Source organism: Triticum urartu, chromosome 6A (genome assembly GCF_056163025.1).
Source record: "Triticum urartu cultivar PI428250 chromosome 6A, HENAU_Tu73, whole genome shotgun sequence".
Lineage (NCBI taxonomy): Eukaryota > Viridiplantae > Streptophyta > Magnoliopsida > Poales > Poaceae > Triticum > Triticum urartu.
The window spans coordinates 575,021,031-575,042,072 of NC_141878.1; the positions used below are offsets into that span (position 1 = coordinate 575,021,031).

Here is a 21,042-nt window from a genome sequence, read left to right on the forward strand (position 1 = left end):
GAACTATACAAGATACGGCTCAGAAAACCATGGGCCAAGGGGCGTCATCATTAACCCATCAAGAGGACTAGGAGGGTTACTCAGGACCGCGCTAATTCCCGCTAGCCGAGCACTAGCAGTCGGTCGAAGACGAAAGGAGCAGCCGGCTGGACAACGAATCAGCGGCTACCTAGGATACCTCTTGGTCACAATGTCATAATGATGGAAGTTACACAACAATGGTATAATCTAGTTAAATACGGTAGTTACCAGTAGTAAATGTCATGAAACAGTCGGCCACACCTAAGGCCATGAATAACATTACTACCAGCCCATTATTTACCTTTCCTGGCGCACTCTATATAAGACAGGAGGAACCTTCGGACTAGAGGTTGAACATCCACACATTGTACCTTACGCCAAGAGTTAAGAGCACCACAGGAATAGGGTATTACCTCCACCGTAGAGGGCCTGAACCTATACAAACCTTAAGCATACTCCCAACTGCACAGTTCGGTAGATACGATTGCCTCTACATTCCTTCCCCCTAATATTGTCAGGATTATATTCATGACAGTTGGCGCCCACCGTGGGCAAGCGTATATCGATGATATGGTGCAGTTGGCTTTATCCTTAGTTCTGGCTGGCAACATCCGCTTTGGGGAGCTTGAGTTTCCCATCGATGGATCGGCGTGGCACCCGGATGCCTCGCTGAATAGCGTCGACCTGCCGACACGGGGTAGCATTCACTACACAGCCAATGCCCCAGTGGTGTTTAGCTTGCAACTCCCATCATCATAGCAGTCGGCGCACCTGGCGCCGCGTCGTCACCGAAAGCGATCCAACAAACCTCGTCCTCAGTTTTGTCGTTCCTTGAGCCGCCTCGTTGGGATATGAATTATGAGTCCATTTTTCCTCTCTTGGAGTTCGCCTCTGAGGGAGATGAGACCTGCGGATCACTGTCGTCCGTAGAAGAAGTCTTTATGTCTGGTACGCCACCGCCTGAGACAAGCCGTAGGCGGGCGGCAGCCGGCCCATTTGCTACAGTCGATGGGGACCCAGTGGATGAGCACCCCCTCACCCGGGAGCAGCGTGAGGTGGCCGAACGGCTCCATCACACCCCTATTCTGGGTGATTCGCCAGCTGATAAGGCCCTTGAAGCCGCGCCAGGAGACTCTAGCGGAATGTGACCGAGATCATACGATTTGGACACTGCTAGATATAAACGGTACCGGATCCAGCAAAATAAAGTCCGGATAACTGTGGATGAAGTAGACCAGCTGAACTACAAGCCCCAGCTCGGAAGGTAAGCCTGCATATAAGGCTGGTCATAGTGGGAGTAATTTAGCAAGTAACATAGCGCATTTCAAGACAAATTTGCTTATGTGATATGTAGTTAATGAGGAGATGGGTGTTTAGAGTAACATAATATGTTACTGTAACATAACGCAACCCAAAGCAAAATGAGTCTACAATCTAATAAATGCAATCGTCTATAATACTACTCCAATGCTACTTTACACTATGAAGGTAGTAGCATAGACTAGTGTCTTATGCATGACACTAGTCTAAATTACCCCCCACTATGACTAGCCTAACACCAAAGGACACGGTGATCACATGAAACTTCCAGAAGAAATGCAGTGCATACTTTTAGAAATTCACTCGGTTTGATGGATAGAAATGCAACTTGATCTTGCTATCAGAAAGCTAGGAGGGTGTGTTATTAACATGAAACTGAGCACAACTTTTAATTCATACTGTGGAGTGATTTGACAAGCTGCCTTTTGGTTAGCACTTAAACCACTTACTTGATCATCAAAAGGCCGTAGAGCAACTCGCCAAACTGTCCCACTGAAAATTTTACCCTTAGGTAAGCCTCTTCCACCTTCCGTACTGCCTACATACATTAGCACAGACTAGCTAGCTTTGCAAATCCAGCATGAAGTTCAGGAACTTATGCTTTCTATTGCAGTGCATGGGCATGTTGGATGTTGATATAGCTACAAGCACCTGTGGCAGATCTAGTTGGCTAGTTGTTTCCCCAGTGTTGATTAAATATCATGTGCACCTAATGGTGACGACGATGAAAAACAACATTAATGGCCCTGCTTAGGTTAGATTTTTATCTAAGTATGTTATGTATAGGCTGACTACCGAAATGTAATAATTATGAAATATTATAATGGTTACTTACATGAGAACAGAAGATTTATTTGATGTCAATTTAATCATAAGGTACTCCATGGGTATAAAGGATCTTTAAAATACGGTCAACTATTACATCTTTCTTGGCGCCACATATAATTTTGACTACCTTGAGATGTTGCGATAGAGATGATTGCCCCCTCAATTTATAGCTTTGTTCCCTTGAGCTACGGCTTTCATCTGTTTTTGTAAAATGATATTTCTGCAGCAAACAAAATGTCTTTTGTAAGTCAACAAAAGGTAACTTCAAAGACAAAAGCTATGATACTCAGAGAATGTGTATACCTCGGAAGTTCGAAGATCAAGCTGAAGCAGAAGCGTCTCTAGAATTGGTGAGTGCTGAAGAAAGTAAACCAATCCAGTGAAGTCATCAGCCACACACCATTTATTGAGCAACAGTGTTTTTAGCTTGCTAAACATAGGGCCCCATTTCAAATCCACTCTGAAAATAGATACCTGCACGAAATGAAGAGGGTTAGACAACAATTTAAGATCTAACTCCATAAGTACATGATGCTTTATGGAATACATAGGTACGTGCGATACACAGATATGTGCTCTTTGAAAACTTCTGCTGGTTCTCATTTTTCATAGTAATCAAGTGTTACGAGATACCGAGATTTACATCCCAATTTGTATGTTGCAAGTTTCTGTTCTACTCAGAAAGATGGCTCACAAATTAATCTTAGTCACCCCTTCTTCCGCGGGCGGCGGATCTAGGCGGCAGGCGGCGGTGTCCTGCGGCGGCAGGCCTCGGCGAGCGGTGGCGGGGCACGGGGCACGCGGCGGCGAGCCTCGGCAGGCGGTGACGACTGCGCGCGGGGCTGACTCCGGGGCGGCGGCGCGGGCTTGGATCCATCGCGGATCTGACCTGTGGGCGCGGCCTCGGCCTCCCCTGCTCGGCCGGCGGGTCTCGGTGGGGGGGCTTCTCCGTGCTGAGATCTGGCAAGCAGGATCATCCAGATCCCGGCAAGGACGGCGGCGACCCGTGCACGAGAGATGTAGATCTTCGATCTGATCTGGGTGAAAACCTGCTATTGGCTATTGCCAAGGCCGGCGATGGCGACGCTGTTTGCGTCGTTCCCTTCCTGAAGGCATCGCCGTGGAGATGTTCAAGGACACTCTCTGCTACCTCCGGGGGAAACCCTAGATCAGTAGATCGGATGACGGCGGCTCTCTGGTGTCGTTTCCCAGGGGCGTCATTCTTGGAGGTGCACACGGACTCGAGGGACTAGAGGACGGCGACTTTGGTGGAGCGGTGCTTCATCTTACACATTGATGGTGGCGGATCTCGGCGGCATGGTGCTGTGGAGACTCGGCGTCTGATGCGCGGAGATGGACTCGTGCAGGAGGAGGAAGCTGTCTGGCGTCATGGGGGCGTCGATGGCAGAGTGGCCAGATAAGGTAGAAGCCTCAATATGATCTGAAGACGGACATGTGGAAGATGGCAGCGACGACACACGAGTGCGTCTGACCGGATTGTGCCCCAGACCCGGTATGTGGCTCGGCTGGGGCTTCCGGCTTTATATGTTAGGCTTAGGTGAGTGGTTTGGGTAGTGGCCCAGCTAGCACCCCTTCATCATATGGATAGGAGTAATGGCATATGTTGCCAAGATGGTGGATTCAGGTATATTGTTTGTAATACTTTGTAAGGTCCTCGAGAATAATCAATAAAGTGGCCGTATGCATCTCCCAGATACAGAGGCCGGGGGTCATCCTCCTTTTTTTAAAAAAAATACATGTGTATATAGTATATACATGACTAAAGTATCAAGTAGCTGCATGCATGATGAGCAGACACGTTCGTAGAAACATCAAGGTTTAAGCATGTGAAATCGGTGAAAACATGCAATGCAAATAATGAGATTGTTCAATGTGCTTGTACTCACAGATAATGGGCCTACGTACCTGATAATTATGAGCTGCTATTAACAACAATAGGAGTTACCAAAAATGGGGGCATATATACCTGATAATGAGCTGCTGTTAACTTCAAATTCGGATAAGCCCTCCAGAACCACATCACAAGAGCATTCTTTACATGACTTATCGGTTACAGACTCGAACGACGCTGTTTGTAGTGATGGCATGCTATCAAGCAAAGGAGCCAGACCCCGATATAGCTCTAGTTTCAAGCTAATGAGATTTGGGGCAGCAATACGGAGGCGGGTATCATAGTCAAAAACCCCTCCTTTGATGCTAAGATGTCTCAATGATGGGCACAAGATACTAGCATAGATGCTACAACTTGTCATCCGTAACACATCTAGGACCTGGCAACCCGAAAAATCCAGAGGGCCTTGAAACTGCATGTAACAAAGCTCTACCCTCTTCAGGTGCGAGGAGATGAGAGCCATGTTGGTTGTCAACGAGGAGGCAACGACACGTAGCACCCGAACTTTATGCGACAAAGCATACTGGATCCACTGCTCGATGCGTCTGAAATTGGATGTGTCATTGTGTCGACAAGTATCCAGATCCTCGAAAACGGAACGGATGTCACATACGTTCAACGGCGTCGGGTCGCGGAGGCTGAGCAGGTCGTCAACGAAACGTGTTTGGGCGGGCCGTTCTCCAACATAGTCAAATTGATCCATGCCATCGTGGTCCGTCTCGTCCATGCACTCGCAGACGCGGTAGCCGTCCGGGTCGTCCTTGATGCGCAGCGTGGGCACGGACTTCCAGAGCGTGCGCCAGCGCTTGGCGAGCACGCACGTGCGCACGGCGTCCTGGGACGGAAGAAACGACATCAGGTGCAACAGGACGTCGTCGTGGAGCGCGCCGATGCGGTCCTCGCCGTCGCTAAACTTCCTGTGCATTGCGTCGAACAGGTTAGCCGCGCCGGAGCTGCAAGGTTGTTGGGCATGGTGAGGTGAGCAGAGCGAGAGGGCCCGGGAAGGAGAAGATAGGCAAGAATACAAGATTACCGTCTCACCTCCTGCCGCCGCCGGAAGTCCTGGGCTGGGCGGTCAGTTCTCCGAGCGAAGCAAGACGGCGACAAGCCCTGAAACCATCTCACTTCTCAGTGTTGCGGGAGAAGAAGACGAGATCGGGCAGGAAGATTGACAGATCGAAAGAGTTTAACGAAGGAGTAATTAGATAGTCAATTACGGGTGCACGTAATTCCATGCGTCAATGCAGGTCTACTCCAACAGAGTCAATTGTAAGAAACCATTACCCAGGTTTGCAGAAAACCACCAACTCGTTAATCCGTTGCAAAAAACACCGCAAAATCATTTAAGTCGTTGCAAAAAGCACTGATCGGGTGATTTAACCCGTTTGATCGTTTTGTGACAAGTGAGGCCTGATTGTAAGAAGCTGACCTGGTAACAAATTTACATACACACCCCTCAATGTAAAACAAAAATGCAAACACCCCCCTCCCTGAGCTTTCTGACAAGTGTGAGCGTCAATTGCATCTTTACTCGGCCGCCGATGAGATCCCGTTGAGCCCGCGGTAGCTCTTCCAGATTTAATCGGCAGTGTGTGTCGCTCCTGCTTGCATGCGTGCATGGGCATGCTTGTGCTGCTACTTCCTGCATCATCTTCCTTGGGTAGGAGCGCTGCTCACCAAGCTGGCCAAGGCTGCAAGATGGCCGCTGGCAACTAAGCAGGAGTGGCGGAGCCGAAGGTGGCCTGCGGGATGACACTGGCACGAGAAGGCCCTCGCCGAAGCTGCTCCCGCCGTCCCCACATCGCCCCCGTGGAGCCGCACCTCTGTCCTCGACACCCCCATCGCCGGCTGCTGCTCGGCCTGCCTCTCTTGCCGTCACCACGCCCCGTACAGCTCCTCTCGCAGCGCTCCGTCGATTTCCTCTGGAATCTACTTGTCGGCCCGTATCGAGGCTCGTCGATGACCTAGCTGGGTGCCTCGCTGGGTTGACAGGCACCACACCACCAATCATGTGGCGGCAGCAGCGCCCTCACGGCGGGGTCGACCTTGGGCTACTTGATGGCCCACGGCTGCGGAGGGAGTCATGAGGTCAAGCGAGGTTGGGGATCTGGGGACGCCACGGCGGCTGGCGGAGCAGGGCGGCGCCGGGAGGCAGCGGGAGGTTGTGGCGGCGGCTGCGGGACAGGGGGATTGGATTGCGTTTATTTATTCATTTCAGGGGTGTGTATATAAATTTGTTACCAGGTCAGCTTCTTACAATCAGGTCCCACTTGTCAGAAAGCGATCAAACGGGCTAAATCACCCGATCAGTGCTTTTTACAACGACTTACGTGATTTTGCGGTGTTTTTTGCAACGGATTAACGAGTTGGTGGTTTTCTGTAAACCTAGCCACAAATGTGGTGGTTTCTTGCAATTGACTCACTCCAACATTTTTACGTCTTCTTTGCATCACTACAGTTTCTAAGCTCCCAGGGAATACCGAGAGCAACCCTTGCGTTGTCGTTTTCCTCCTGTAACGAAACCTAGCCGCTGCGATCAGGAGAGCCGCTCATTCCCGCGCCATCTTCGGGCGGCTCTCCTCCGCCGGTGACCTTTTGGTCATCGGTGGTGAGGGGGGTCGCCGGATCCTGGCGTGTAGATCAATTTAGCTTTAGCTTTTAGGGTCCACGAAGATTAGGGTTTTGGATCGTTCGACGTCTTCGCTTCGGCGACGGTGCTGAATAAAGAAGCTCCGTATTCTTTTCCGGTGAGGTGATCGTCTCTATTGTCGGTGAAGGATCTGGGAACCAGCCTGTTCAAGCGGGAATGTTGTGGCGGCGGGGGCATCCTTTTGGTGGACATGTGTCCTCGGGCTCCGCCGTTGCGATGGCGTCTGCTCCAACGTCGGCACGGAGCTTGGGAGGTAGTCAAGGAGTGGGTGTAGATTATGGTCTGCATCGACAACATTTGGAAGACGGAGCGTGTGCTGGGCTCGTGGTGCGTGGATGGCGGGTATGGTTTCCTCCTCCAACGTCTTATGTGGGGGTGTCAAATATGAAGTTCGATGGCGTGTCCAGGGTGCTGCCCCGGTATGATTCGTTCAACGGTAATGATGTTGCCCCGGTCTATCACTTTATGACATGTTTTTTTTTCATTTTTGTTTGGTAAAATAAAGCAACAGAGCGATGGCCCTCCTCTCACTTCCTGTAGGAATAGACATCCTATGGTCAAGGCGAGAAGCGTGCACTGCTAAGTCTCATTGGTACAGTCCATATATACCGACACCTCAAAGAGGGGAACAACGCCTTCCGGCGTCGCCGTCAACGCAGCCAAACATGACCGGCTAGGTATTTCGTCCGAACTGCCCCCACACGCCCAGCCGCACCCTCTTGACCAAGAACCGCGCCCAAAGGAGTAAGGCCCGGCCAGAGGGTCCCGCACGCCAAACAGGGGAAGGGGATAGCCCCTGATCTCGCGCCGCCAACTACTGAAGCAACCATCAGTCGCCCGCCATAGGGGAATTGAATCCTCTAACATTGTGAAGGAAAGTCACCGTGCTATAGTGTTTGCCTAGTGTAAAATGAAGAAGGGAAGTTAGGGACCGTTAGTAGATAATTAGTTGGTTGTTTACTGTTGGTATTTACCATAGTTTTAAATAGCCGGCTATAGCCCCGCTATAGCTGTTTGAGGGTGTTGTCGCTAAATGATTTCATGTACAATTTGGCGCTATAGCCCCGCTATAGCCCATCTATAGCTGTTTTTAAGGGTCGCTGCTAAATGCCATAGCCCGCTATTTAAAACATTGGTATTTACTGTAAATATAGATAATTTAAAATTAATTTTATTTCATCATCAATTTGTTTGTATGTAATTACTATAAATGTACACAGTAGATCATCAATTTGCAAATTAATTTAAGTCGTTTTAGCCATAATTATATGGATAAAAAGAAGGAAAGTTAGAGTATTGTAGCTTCTCTAACTTTTCTTCACAATGTTAGAGGATCCGGTTCCCGCCATAGGATGGCATGCATGCAATCTGGCATCAGTCTGCTGATCAAACTTACAGCAGGCTATGGACAACATTGTAAACAATGAGAAATCAGCTTTGTCCTTGACGGGCGAGTGGATGCATTCTATCCACTATCAGTTGAGATTCTACCGAGTGGAACATAAAGTGGAAATAAACTGCATTTCCACAACATGAGACAAGATCTTTCAAAACAAACAACATGAGAACTAAATGTGGTTGAACGATTTCTCCAATTATGAGTAATTTCTGAGCTGATCTTTTTGTTCAATCGTGTCAAACATCAGCTGCCAGTATCGTAACAACCCCTGCCCTTATGTATCTGCAGATATCAAATTTGAGATGCAAATTCAGAAGCTGTATCCGCAGAGACCTCTATTTTTTAATATGTATCAGCAGACAGAGACTGACAAGGACAAGAACAAAGACACCAAGTTTCAGACCAAAGAATCTGAGGTGAAATTCAGGCATACGCCGAACATTCAAGCAGCAACATGACTATTTCTTTGGACCGAAATGACCACAATCCTTACATGGTCAGAACACAGTCCAGAGCTAAATACAAGAGAGCACCATCATTATGTCAAACAAGGCGGCCTAGTATGAGGTGAACTTAGTGACTGCCTTGATGCCGTCGGAGACGGCATGCTTGGCGAGCTCACCGGAGAGGACGAGGGAGACAGAGGTCTGAATCACGTGGGCTTCTTGTTGTTGCGTGGGAGCTTTGACGGGCTCACCACCGAGTTCACAAGTTACAATGTCAAGCCATGCATGGCCAGATTGCAATGGTCCTACATAGGGAACTACAAAAATATACAAGTCCCGTGTTATCCATGAATAACATCTATCTCGACTATTCCTCAAGAAAAAAGCTATCTCAGCTAGAGTGTCTTGTGATGATAACCCACCGATGCCACTGTACATACCAAGACTATTCTCTTATTAACAGCCAGGAAAGCAAGTGCAGTAGCACACATGCATGGACATCCATGATTTCTGGGTGGTGAGATCTAACGGAAAACACATGCACAAAAGCTAAAATTCTGCGAAGCACACAATTCAGTTATATATATATTTGTGATCTAAAGAATATAATATGAACACCATTTCAGTTACCAATATAATAACACAAATATGTCCATGCACTTCCAATTTCCATTAATAAAAACATAACAATGTTCTGACCATGATTTATTAACAACTTTCCCAGTTCAACACCAGTTTGCTTAGTTGCATCAAACAAACCAAAGACAGATATCCAGCCGTCTCTTTAGAGAAACTAAACTTCATGGTAACATGCAAACCGCCAACATCTCACCACCATTACAGATGGTTCTTTAGAGAAAGAGTAAGTCTTCAAACGAGCATCAGTACCGAGCACACATCTTGGTCGCTATCAGCGAATGGAAACTGCACAAGACAAGGCACAATAAGTTTGGTTCCAAATTGTCCTCAATTAGCATAGACAGAAATTTCAAATGCCCTAGACTGCAGTTTGATGTAGAGGAGCTATGCTGCAAGCTGACCAAATTTCTATAGTTGTTACAAAACAAGTATGGCAATTCAAAGAGGCCTCGAGACTCAAAATTTCACGTTCGAATCCATGCAATTTGGCTATCGATCTCTGTTAATCAAACCAACAACAGGCTCGGACAACAGTAAAATGTACATTCTAACCACTGTTAATTCTGTACATTCTGTTTCTACACATTAATTATGTGTACCTATACTGGATGGATGCGGAGCACTTCGCACTACACTGTACATTCTACCCACTAACGAGGAGCTAAACTAGTAAGAGCTACTATGTTCATTAGTAACTAAATATAGTAGCAGGACAATTGTAAACTTTTGAATTGAAAATAATAAAAAGGTAAGAGGACGAAAAAGACAACACTTTTGCATGGATGGTACAGATTTATGGGCACATCAGAAATATGTCTCTGCTAGTGCTACCTACTGTAGTGCCACCAGCAATTACCAAATACTAAATTGTGTTGAAATTAACAGAAAATATGGATGGATTCCGGTGTCATACATCCTAATTGATGTGTAGTTACAATGGATATATTAGAACAAGTAGTAAGGGAGTCATACATTCTTACTGACAATTGATACCAAATATGGATGAAGGTAACTTACAATCTAATTAAGTGTGATAGATGCTAATCTGCTTACGAAGTATGCCGCAAGCACGCAAGACCTTCAAAATTTTGTGAACACGCTTATCATCTTTTTTACATTCAATGGTAACAGCCAAGTGGGGCGCACACTCCAATGATTGTTCGGATCCTGTTGTTCCTACAAATTTCTACAAGATACAAAACATTTATGAAGCTAAAAAACATCCAAGATAATACCATTACTAATACACCAACATATTTTAGTTAAACACCTGACTGGATTCTAGCTCAAGAGTGAGCTCCTCAAGAATTGGAGAGTGTTTGAGAAGGCAAACTAGGTCAGTAGCCTTAAACCAATCATTGAGTACCAGAGTCTTTAGTTTGTCAAATTTAGGGCACCATTTCAAATCCCATCTGTAGATAAGCTGGAGAAATTGCAAATGAAAAAGAAACCATGAGATTCTAAGAGAAAATACAAGGACGACCTCAATTAACTATTTTAATTTCAAAACTAGGAAAAGGAAATAATTCACCATAGACCCCTAGACTCACATTTTATCCAATCAAGCTACTATATGTGAAGATAAAGTTAGCAAACTGTGGTGATGAAAATAAGGTATGCAGATCTAACGATCTATCTAAATAATACTCAAATAACAACAAGAGCTAGAAAGATGGTGCAAAGCATACCACTTCGGGCATAGAACTCAGTTCCAAATCAACAGCATTGGACAATCCATCCAGAAGCAAGCACACATTATCCTGGTTTCTTTTACTGGAATCATGGCTTGAATAGCCAAGCCTAACATATGCTCTTTTCAGTAATGGCATCATTCCAAGCGAAGGTGTCAAGCCGCCATCAATGAGAACTCCATCACATAGCAGCGAGATAGAGATAAGACACGGGGCATGAATATGAATGCGATCATCCTGAGAGAAGACACAATTCCCAGTAAAGCGCAGATACTCTAGTGATTTGGAATATATGCTTCTGTAAATGCCGCAATCTTCCATTGTTAGCTTCTCTAATACTGGGCAGCCCGAGAAATCCAGTGAGGAATCCTCCATCGTGACATAATAAAATTTGATGATCCTCAGGTGCGGAGTTATTTACCCAAAACCACCACATTTGGGGCTAGGGTAACAACTTAGTACCACTTTTCGGACAGGTAACAAAGAACCACCAACTATGCGCCTAATGAGTAACGGAGAGCACTGATTGCCTGATTTGCTAGCGAAAACAGCGAAACTGACAGGTTGGGCCCACCTGTCGGGCTGACATGGCATGCCTATGTGGACAAAATGCTGAGGTGGACGGGGGACCCACCTGTCAGCATCACATATCCCCCCCTTTTCTTCTTTATTCCTCATCTCCCGCTTCTGCATCTCTCTCTGCTCCGGCGACCATGCCGCCATCCTCCCCTTCTATCCTTGCCCGAGCGGCGGCGCCCAACTATCTCCCCCCACCGGCACTCCATGAAGAGACAGACTAGTCGCCGCCGCTCCTGAGATCCTCCGATGCCACCTCCCTGAGCTCGGGCGTGCGACCTTGCGTCGTCATCGCCATCGCCGGCGGATCCGCGGGCCACCTTCTGGACCGGCGCGAGAACGCCCACCGCGCTGATGCTCCATGGCTGCTCCACATACCCCGCCTGCGCTCGACGGAGAGGCAGACGAGCTACCGCTGCTATCCATGACCCCTCATGTGGACAGTCGCAGGGTGGTGACCACGGCGAGGTCGCTGCGGCGGAGAGGGGAAGGACCACCCGCAGGCAAGCAGCAGCCAACGACGGCAGAAGCAAGAACACACGGGGCGAGATCTCCTGCAGTCGCGCTCCTTTCAGACTCAGCGCTAGCGCCAGGCAGCGATCTGGGCGACATGGCAGATCCTCGCCAGATCTGGGCCGGACAAGTGCTGGAGGTGCGGCTAGGGATGGATCCGCGCAGGCCAGTGGCTTGTGGAGGCAGATGGTAGGTGGTTGGGGCGGCGGGGAGGCTCGTCGGGGTTGGGTGGCTCACCGGGGTAAGGCTCCGCTGGCGCTGGATATGTCTGTTTGTCTCGGGGCTGTTGAGGAAGAAGGTGACTTGGGGAGAGAGAGGGGGGAAATAAGAGAGAGGCCGACAGGTGGGTCCTCCAGCCACCTCAGCGAACTATCCACGTAGGCATGCCACATCAGCCCGACAGGTGGGCCCAACCGGTCAGATCCGCTGTTTTCGTGACCAAATTTGAGCATCAGTGCTCCGCGTTACAGATTAGGCGCAATTTTGATGGTTTTTTGTGCCCTGCCTCAAATATGGTACCGATCTGTTACCCTAGCCCATAATGTGGTGGTTTTGAGTAAATAACTCTCAGGTGCGGGGAGACAGACGTTTGCTGAGTTCCAACGGTTCGTCTTCGTCCTCATAATCACCGGCCCAAACATAGAGCTTCTCAACCCCGCACTTGAGAACGTACTGGATCAAGAGCTTGGTTTGTCTGAAATTGTAACCACCGTCCTCATCAACGCAGGGATTGATCTCGCAGTCGGTTAGAGGTGAGTTCCCCCGGAGTTGGATTACGAGCTTCGCCAACTGACAGAAACGCTCGGCATTGGAGATGGAACTGCCATCGTCGTTGCTTGACCAGTCTCCGTAGACGAAGCGCAGGCTGGTTGCGCGCCTCCAGAGGTCGCGCCACTGGGTGTCGAGCACGCATGTCTGCAGGGCATCATCCTCCGGCAGGAAGGACAGGATATGTTCGAACACGTCGTCGGGGAGGACGCGGAAGGGATTCTCGCCGGCGCCAGCAGAGTACTTCTTGCCCATTGTGTCGAACTGGTGGAGGGTGCTGCGGGAGCGGGAATGAAAATCAGCAGAAACACGAGAAAAGTGATAGTGGCAGAGATGATCGGGGTCTAGAGAAAAAGAAAGAGATTGCAACTTCACCGGAGTACGACCCGTCGTCACGCTCCGCGGAAGCTCCGGCTGCCGGCAGTAGCGGGGAAGAAGTGGGAGAGGAACACGCCTCCTCCCATTCCATCCCATCCTACGGTATTTGAACCACGAGGGGAGAGCAGAGGGTTGGGCGCTGTCGCTCGATCTCAATTCCCGGCGCGCATTATCGCCCCGTTCATTCCCAAGAGAAATCATACGGGTGTGGAATACGGGAAGACCGCTGCCACGAATGCGATTCCTCTGCTGGGTGCTGGGATGGGTTGGGAACTTGGGATACAACCACAGTCCTAGTCACCCAAAACGATGACTTTTAAAAAATATTACTCTCTTTGTCTAGGTGTGTAAGTCATCTTACGTTGTGCACCGCGATCAAGATGGAGAGGAAAACGAGAAAACTTAATGTATTTTTGCTAATTAATAGCATTGCATGCAATGAATTAATCACTATATGTCATGTTTGGTAGTCTCAAGTCATTGAAAACTTGCACGGCCCACATCTCCTATTGATTGATATGTCACAAAACAAAAAATGAGAAGGAAGTTAATATATCGTGCCTAAGTATTTTAGAATTATTTGATTTTCGTAAGGTGACTTACACGCCTAGACGGAGGGAGTATTAAAAAGAAGGAAAACCACAACTAGGATAGGTCCACTCTTAATCCCATTTGGTGTAATATTCGAAAGCTTTCCTGCCCGGCAAAGATAAAAGAATTTATTTGACTATGTTGCATGGTAGAATACCGTGTCGTGTTTACTCTTGCCAATAGACATTTGAAAGTTTCATCCAATTGCCCCTCTTATTCTAGTCTAGAGCATACAAAACAGTTGTTGTTTCTACGTAATACTGTTTTTTTTCGAATACGCACGCGTGTGCGTACTATATTATAAAGAGAGGAATGGGGTAAAGAGCCCCTCCAAGTCAGTGTTTACATGAAGATTACATGCACATGACACCACCCTCACTTCCACCACCTACACACAACCTAAGGTGTTGTTGCTCCTTGCCTAGCCCACCATTCCACCTCATCAAAGAAATCGTCCGTGTTCCCTCTTAGCAACCCTGCTTGCTTCTATGTAATACTGCTACAGATGTTTAAAACGGAAAAAGGATGGACAAAATTATTAAGACAACATGTGAGGTTGATCGCGCTGGTGAGGCGGTGCTAGAATTCTTCCTTTTGTTGCCATACCAAGATTGTCTTCTGAAAGCTCGGGAGAAGATCGCCATTGCAGCCTGTTATCTCTGGTGGGTAAGATGTAAATTGGTTTATGAAGGGGTTGTTCAAGATGCCTATTAGGTTACGATGGGGATTCATGTTATAAAGGCAAAGTTTGTTACCGTGTCCTGTCCAAAGGCTACCATGAGGAAAGAGGGGTGAACCGTCCTCCTGTGGGTTTTGTCAAACTTAATGTTGATGCTTCTTTTGACCAAGATTTGCTTAGGGTACGACAGGGGCGGTTTTGAGGGATGATAAAGGAAACTTCACTGCTGGTGGAAATGTTATGATCGACGATTGTGCGGATGTCCTGACGGCCGAAGCGTTGGCGCTCAGATTCGGTCTTGCCTTGCACATACGATGGGATGCAATCGACTCATTATTAATTCCGACAACCCGAAGATCATTGAAATGATGTGAAGATGAGTGGTTATTATTTGGGGGCGACAACGGTGATTTTCGACGATTGCTACCATCTTGTTTGTGAATTTACAATATCTACGTTCGAACATGGTAATATGGAAGCAAATAAAGTTGCTCACGAGCTTGCTAGATTGACAAGATTTTCTTTGACGTTGGATTGGTTTGAGGAACCTCCAATTGAAATTGTACCTCTCCTCATAACGATGTAACTGTTATTTCCAATAAATAAAGTCTTTACTGTTTTGCTTAACAAAAAGCAACGAAAATGACCCATGCGTTGGTAGCTGGAATGAAAGGCTCGTTTCCCTACTAAGATATAAATCTTCCTCCGGTAGGTGGCTAGAAATATGACCCTAGCAGGGAACAACTGCTTAAGCTCCGTAGTCCGGGCAACGCGAAGTGCATATGGTTAGGGCTTGATGAGGACTGCGACCATATCCTCTATAGATTACTCCATGCTCAATTCTCGTGGCCCGTGATCAAGGAGACCACCGAGTGTTCATGGGACCCCACAAATGATACCGTCCTTATGGGTACCTTGGATCAGGATAGAAACTTGGTGTGGACAAATTATGTGGTCTTAGCATGGACTTTGTGTAATGTTAGAAACAAAGCACCTTTTCCAGTGCACCTTTTTAAGCACTCGGTTGATGTTCTTCATGGAATGACCATATCGTCCTACTGGTATGGAGACCGTTGGGTTGGCGATAGTTACGGAACTAAATCCGTCAGATTTTGAGTAGGGGGTCCCGAGCTAAGAATCTTGACATGATGGTAACAAGGGTGCACTTTTTTATCTAGGTTCGGGCTCTCCGCCGAGATATCTTTTGGGTGGAGTAAAAAGTACATGTGATCTACCTCAAGAGCGTTGTGAGTCATCTAAGAGACCTACCACTCGGTTTATATAGATATAAGGGAGTGTAGGGTTACATTCTAATCGGTTATTTACAAACAAAACTAGTTGTGGACGACTTCTAACATCTTGGAGTATACAGCAAGTCTTTAGGAGCCTTCCATACACCATGGGCTGTTCGACGTGCCTTACTGATAAAACGACATAGGGGTCCACAGCCCGGGCCACCTAGTCATGAGTGCACCAAAACCATTGGCAAGTCTCCAACAATTATAGATCCAATCGCAAGAAGTCACGCCAAACTAATAAGCGACCAGGTGAACGCTAAATTAAGTTTATCTTGTAACCTTGATGACAGAACTATGCTTTCTTCCGCATTGTTGTTGGCTGAATTTAGGTATCACATGGAAGAAATCCAACAACCTATGAGCTCTTGAAGAAACCAAGTTGAAGAAACAAAGTAGGAGAAAACAAGTTTCATGTGAAGTTGTGGCTGTCAATTCTTACCTCTGAACTTTTGTTGTGTCACACCCATTTGATGGAGAGACGGGGCCATAGGGTACATCAACAGAAACTACATCAAGTTTACTTTCCAACACAAAAAATGATGCGTCATTTGGAATTGTCAGCCAAAAGTTCTAGTCATTCTTGTGGAAGGTGTCCACGCTGTCAAGGCTTCGTGAATTTTTAGGAGCTCTCCAACAACTCTCATAGTTGTATGCTATTATGTTGAGAACGTAAAATTTCAAAAAAAAAATCCTACGATCACGCAAGATCTATCTAGGAGAAGAATAGCAACAAGCGGGGAGAGTGTGTCCACGTACCCTCATAGGCCGAAAGCGGAAGCGTTTAGTAACGCGGTTGATGTAGTCGAATGTCTTCGTGATCCAACCGATCGAAGCACCGAACGTACGGCACCTCCGTGTTCAGCACACGTTTAGCACGATGACGTCCCTCGAGCTCTTGATCCAGTTGAGGACAAGAGAGAGTTCTATCAGCACGACGGCGTGGCGATGGTGATGATGAAGTTACCGGCGCAGGGCTTCGCCTAAGCACTACGACGATATGACCGAGGTGTGTAACTGTGGAGGGGGCACCGCACATGGCTAAGAGAAGACTTGGTGTCTCTTTGGGGTGCCCCGTGCCCACATATATAAAGGAGGGAGGGAGAGAGGCCGGCCCTCCTAGGGGCGCGCCAAGTGTAGGGAGTCCTACTAGGACTCCCAAGTCCTAGTAGGATTACCTTTCCTTTTCGGAGTGGAAAAGAAGGAAAGAAGGGAGAGGGAGAAGGAAAAGGGGGGGGCGCCCCCACCCCTTGTCCAATTCGGTTTGGGTAGGGGGGAGGCGCGCGCCACCTTGTGGCCCTTCTTCTCTCTCTCCACTAAAGCCCAATAAGGCCTATTAACTTCTCCCGACGAATTCCCGTAACTCTCCGGTACTCCGAAAAATACCCGAATCACTCGGAACCATTCCGATGTCCGAATATAGCCTTCCAATATATGAATCTTTACCTCTCGACCATTTCGAGACTCCTCGTCATGTCCGTGATCTCATCCGGGACTCCGAACAAACTTCGGTCATCAAATCACATAACTCATAATACAAATCGTCACCGAACGTTAAGCGTGCGGACCCTACGGGTTCGAGAACTATGTAGACATGACCGAGACACATCTCCGGTCAATAACCAATAGCGGAACCTGGATGCTCATATTGGCTCCTACATATTCTACGAAGATCTTTATCAGTCAAACCGCATAACAACATACATTATTCCCTTTGTCATCGGTATGTTACTTGCCTGAGATTCGATCGTCGGTATCATCATACCTAGTTCAATCTCGTTACCGGCAAGTCTCTTTACTCGTTCCGTAATGCATCATCCCGCAACTAATTCATTAGTCACATTGCTTGCAAGGCTTATAGTGATATGCATTACCAAGAGGGCCCAGAGATACCTCTTCAATACACGGAGTGACAAATCCTAATCTCGATCTATGCCAACCCAACAAACACCTTCGGAGACACCTGTAGAGCATCTTTATAATCACCCAGTTACGTTGTGACGTTTGATAGCACACAAGGTGTTCCTCCGGTATTCGGGAGTTGCATAATCTCATAGTCAAAGAAACATGTATAAGTCATGAAGAAAGCAATAGCAATAAAACTTAACGATCATAATGCTAAGCTAACGGATGGGTCTTGTCCATCACATCATTCTCTAATGATGTGATCCCGTTCATCAAATGACAACACATTTCTATGGTCAAGAAACTTAACCATCTTTGATTAACGAGCTAGTCTAGGAGGCATACTAGGGACACTTTGTTTTGTCTATGTATTCACACATGTATCAAGTTTCCGGTTAATACAATTCTAGCATGAATAATAAACATTTATCATGATATAAGGAAATAAAATAATAACTTTATTATTGCCTTTAGGGCATATTTCCTTCAGTCTCCCACTTGCACTAGAGTCAATAATCTAGTTCACATCGCCATGTGACCAATACTTAAAGGGTTTACTAGAGTCAATAATCTAGTTCACATCGCTATGTGATTAACACCCAAGAGTAAGAAGGTGTGATCATGTTTTGCTTGTGAGAGAAGTTTTAGTCTACAGGTCTGCCACATTCAGATCCATATATATTTTGCAAATTTCAATGCTCTGCACGGAGCTACTCTAACTAATTGCTCCTACTTTCAATATGTATCCAGATCGAGACTCAGAGTCATCCAGATTGGTGTCAAAGCTTGCATCAACGTAGCTCTTTATGACGAACTCTTTTATCCCCTCCATAACCAAGAAATATTTCCTTAGTCCTCTAAGGATAATTTTAACCGCTGTCCAGTGATCTACTCCTAGATCACTATTGTACTCCCTTGCCAAAAACATGCTAAGGTATACAGTAGGTCTGGTACATAGCATAGCATACTTTATAAAACATATGACTAAGGCATAGGGAATGACTTCTCATTCTCTTTCTATTTTCTGTCGTGGTCGCGTTTTGAGTCTTTACTCAACTTCACACCTTGCAACACAGGCAAGAAATCCTTCTTTGACTGTTCCATTTTGAACTACTTTAAAAACTTGTCAAGGTATGTACTCATTGAAAAAACTTATCAAGCGTCTTGATCTATCTCTATAGATCTTGACGCTCAATATGTAAGCAGCTTTACCGAGGTCTTTCTTTGAAAAATTCCTTTCAAACACTCCTTTATGCTTTCCAGAAAATTCTACATCATTTCCGATCAACAATATGTCATTCACATATACTTATCAGAAATGAAGGAAATATGCCCTAGAGACAACAATAAAGTTGTTATTTATATTTCCTTATATCATGATAAATGTTTATTATTCATGCTAGATTTGTATTAACCGGAAACTTAGTACATGTGTGAATACATAGACAAACAGAGTGTCCCTAGTATGCCGCTACTAGACTAGCTCGTTAATCAAAGATGGTTGAGTTTACTAGCCATAGACATGTGTTGTCATTTGATGAACGGGATCACATCATTAGAGAATGATGTGATGGAAAAGATCCATCCGTTAGCTTAGCACTATGATCGTTTAGTTTATTGCTATTGCTTTCTTCATGACTTATACATGTTCCTATGACTATGAGATTATACAACTCCCGAATACCGGAGGAACACTTAGTGTGCTATCAAACGTCACAACGTAACTGGGTGATTATAAAGATGCTCTACAGGTGTCTCCGATGGTGTTTGTTGAGTTGGCATAGATCAAGATTAGGATTTGTCACTCCGATTGTCGGGGAGGTATCTCTGGGCCCTCTCGGTAATGCACATCACTATAAGCCTTGCAAGCAATGTGACTAATGAGTTAGTTGTGGGATGATGCATTATGGAACGAGTAAAGAGACTTGCCGGTAACGAGATTGAACTAGGTATGATGATACCGACGATCGAATCTCGGGAAAGTAAGATACCGATGACAAAGGGAACAACGTATGTTGTTGTGCGGTTTGACCGATAAAGATCTTCGTAGAATATATAGGAGCCAATATGAGCATCTAGGTTCCGCTATTGGTTATTGACCGGAGATGTGTCTCGGTCATGTCTACATAGTTCTCGAACTCATAGGGTCCGCATGCTTAACGTTCGATGACGATTTGTATTATGAGTTTATGTGATTTGATGACCTAATGTTGTTCGGAGTCCCGGATGAGATCATGGACATGACGAGGAGTCTCGAAATGGTCAAGAAATTAAGATTGATATATTGGACCATCTTATTCGGACACCAGAAGTGTTCCAGATAGTTTTGGATAAAACTGGAGTGCCGGAGGGGTTACCGGAACCCCCCGGGGAAGTAATGGGCCTTAGTGGGCCTTAGGGGAGAGAGAGGGCAGCAGCCAGGAGGTGGCGCCCCCAAGGGGAGTCCGAATAGGACTAGGGGAGGGGGGCGCAACCGCTCTTTCCCTCTCCCTCTCCCTCTCCTTCCTTCTTCTCCTACATGGACTAGGAAAGGGAGAGTCGATTCCTACTTGGAGTAGGACTCCCCCTCCCCCTTGGGCGTGCCTCAAGGGGCCGGCCGGCCTCCTCCCTCCCTCCTTTATATACGGGGGAGGGGGGCACCCCGTAGACACACAAGTTGATCTTTAGCCGTGTGCGGTGCCCCCCTCCATAGTTTTACACCTCGGTCACATTGTCGTAGTGCTTAGGCGAAGCCCTGCGTCGGTAACTTCATCATCACTATCACCACGCCGTCGTGCTGACGAAACTCTCCCTCGACCTCAACTGGATCAAGAGTTCGAGGGACGTCACCGAGCTAAACTTGTGCAGATCACGAAGGTGCCGTGCATTCGGTACTTGATCGGTTGGATCGCGAAGACGTTCGACTACATCAACCGCGTTACTAAACGCTTCCGCTTTCGGTCTACGAGGGTATGTGGACACACTCTCCCCGCTCGTTGCTATGCATCTCCTAGGTGGATCTTGCGTCATGATAGGTAATTTTTTTGAAATACTGTGTTCCCCAACAAGAAAGGTTTTAGTGCTCCCACTCACTTTCTTGTAAATACAGACTTCTCCAAAAGTTTGTATAAAACCATATACTTTGATCACACTATCAAAACATATATTCCAACTCCGAGAGGCTTGTACCAGTCCATAAATGGATCACTGGAGCTTGCACACTTTGTTAGCACCTTTAGGATCGACAAAACCTTCTGGTTGCATCATATACAACTCTTCTTTAAGATATCCATTAAGGAATGCAGTTTTGATATCCATTTGCCAAATTTCATAAAATGTGGTAATTTCTAACATGATTCGGACAGACTTAAGCATCGCTACGAGTGAGAAAATCTCATAGTAGTCAACACCTTTAACTTTTCAAAAATCTTTTGCGATAAGTCGAGCTTTTT

General features: G+C 46.6%; 2 protein-coding genes across 2 annotated transcripts; both read right to left on the bottom strand.

Annotated features, from left to right (window-relative positions):
* Window positions 1-2,328: 2,328 nt before the first annotated feature.
* LOC147966514 (F-box protein At5g03100-like) lies at window positions 2,329-5,115 on the bottom strand. The gene is made up of 5 exons (XM_087530854.1): window positions 4,824-5,115; window positions 4,157-4,742; window positions 3,529-3,546; window positions 2,473-2,681; window positions 2,329-2,367 (listed from the first exon to the last, which is right to left on the bottom strand). The coding sequence occupies exons 1-5, from the start codon at window positions 5,004-5,006 to the stop codon at window positions 2,329-2,331; spliced, it is 1,035 nt and encodes a 344-aa protein (XP_087386980.1). The 5' UTR covers window positions 5,007-5,115.
* Window positions 5,116-10,239: 5,124 nt separating this feature from the next.
* Window positions 10,240-13,237, bottom strand: LOC147966515 (F-box/LRR-repeat protein At4g14103-like). Its single transcript, XM_087530855.1, has 4 exons — window positions 12,597-13,237; window positions 10,904-11,324; window positions 10,486-10,638; window positions 10,240-10,401 (listed from the first exon to the last, which is right to left on the bottom strand). Exons 1-4 carry the CDS (start codon window positions 13,235-13,237, stop codon window positions 10,240-10,242), a joined length of 1,377 nt encoding a protein of 458 aa, XP_087386981.1.
* Between the last annotated feature and the right edge of the window lie 7,805 nt (window positions 13,238-21,042).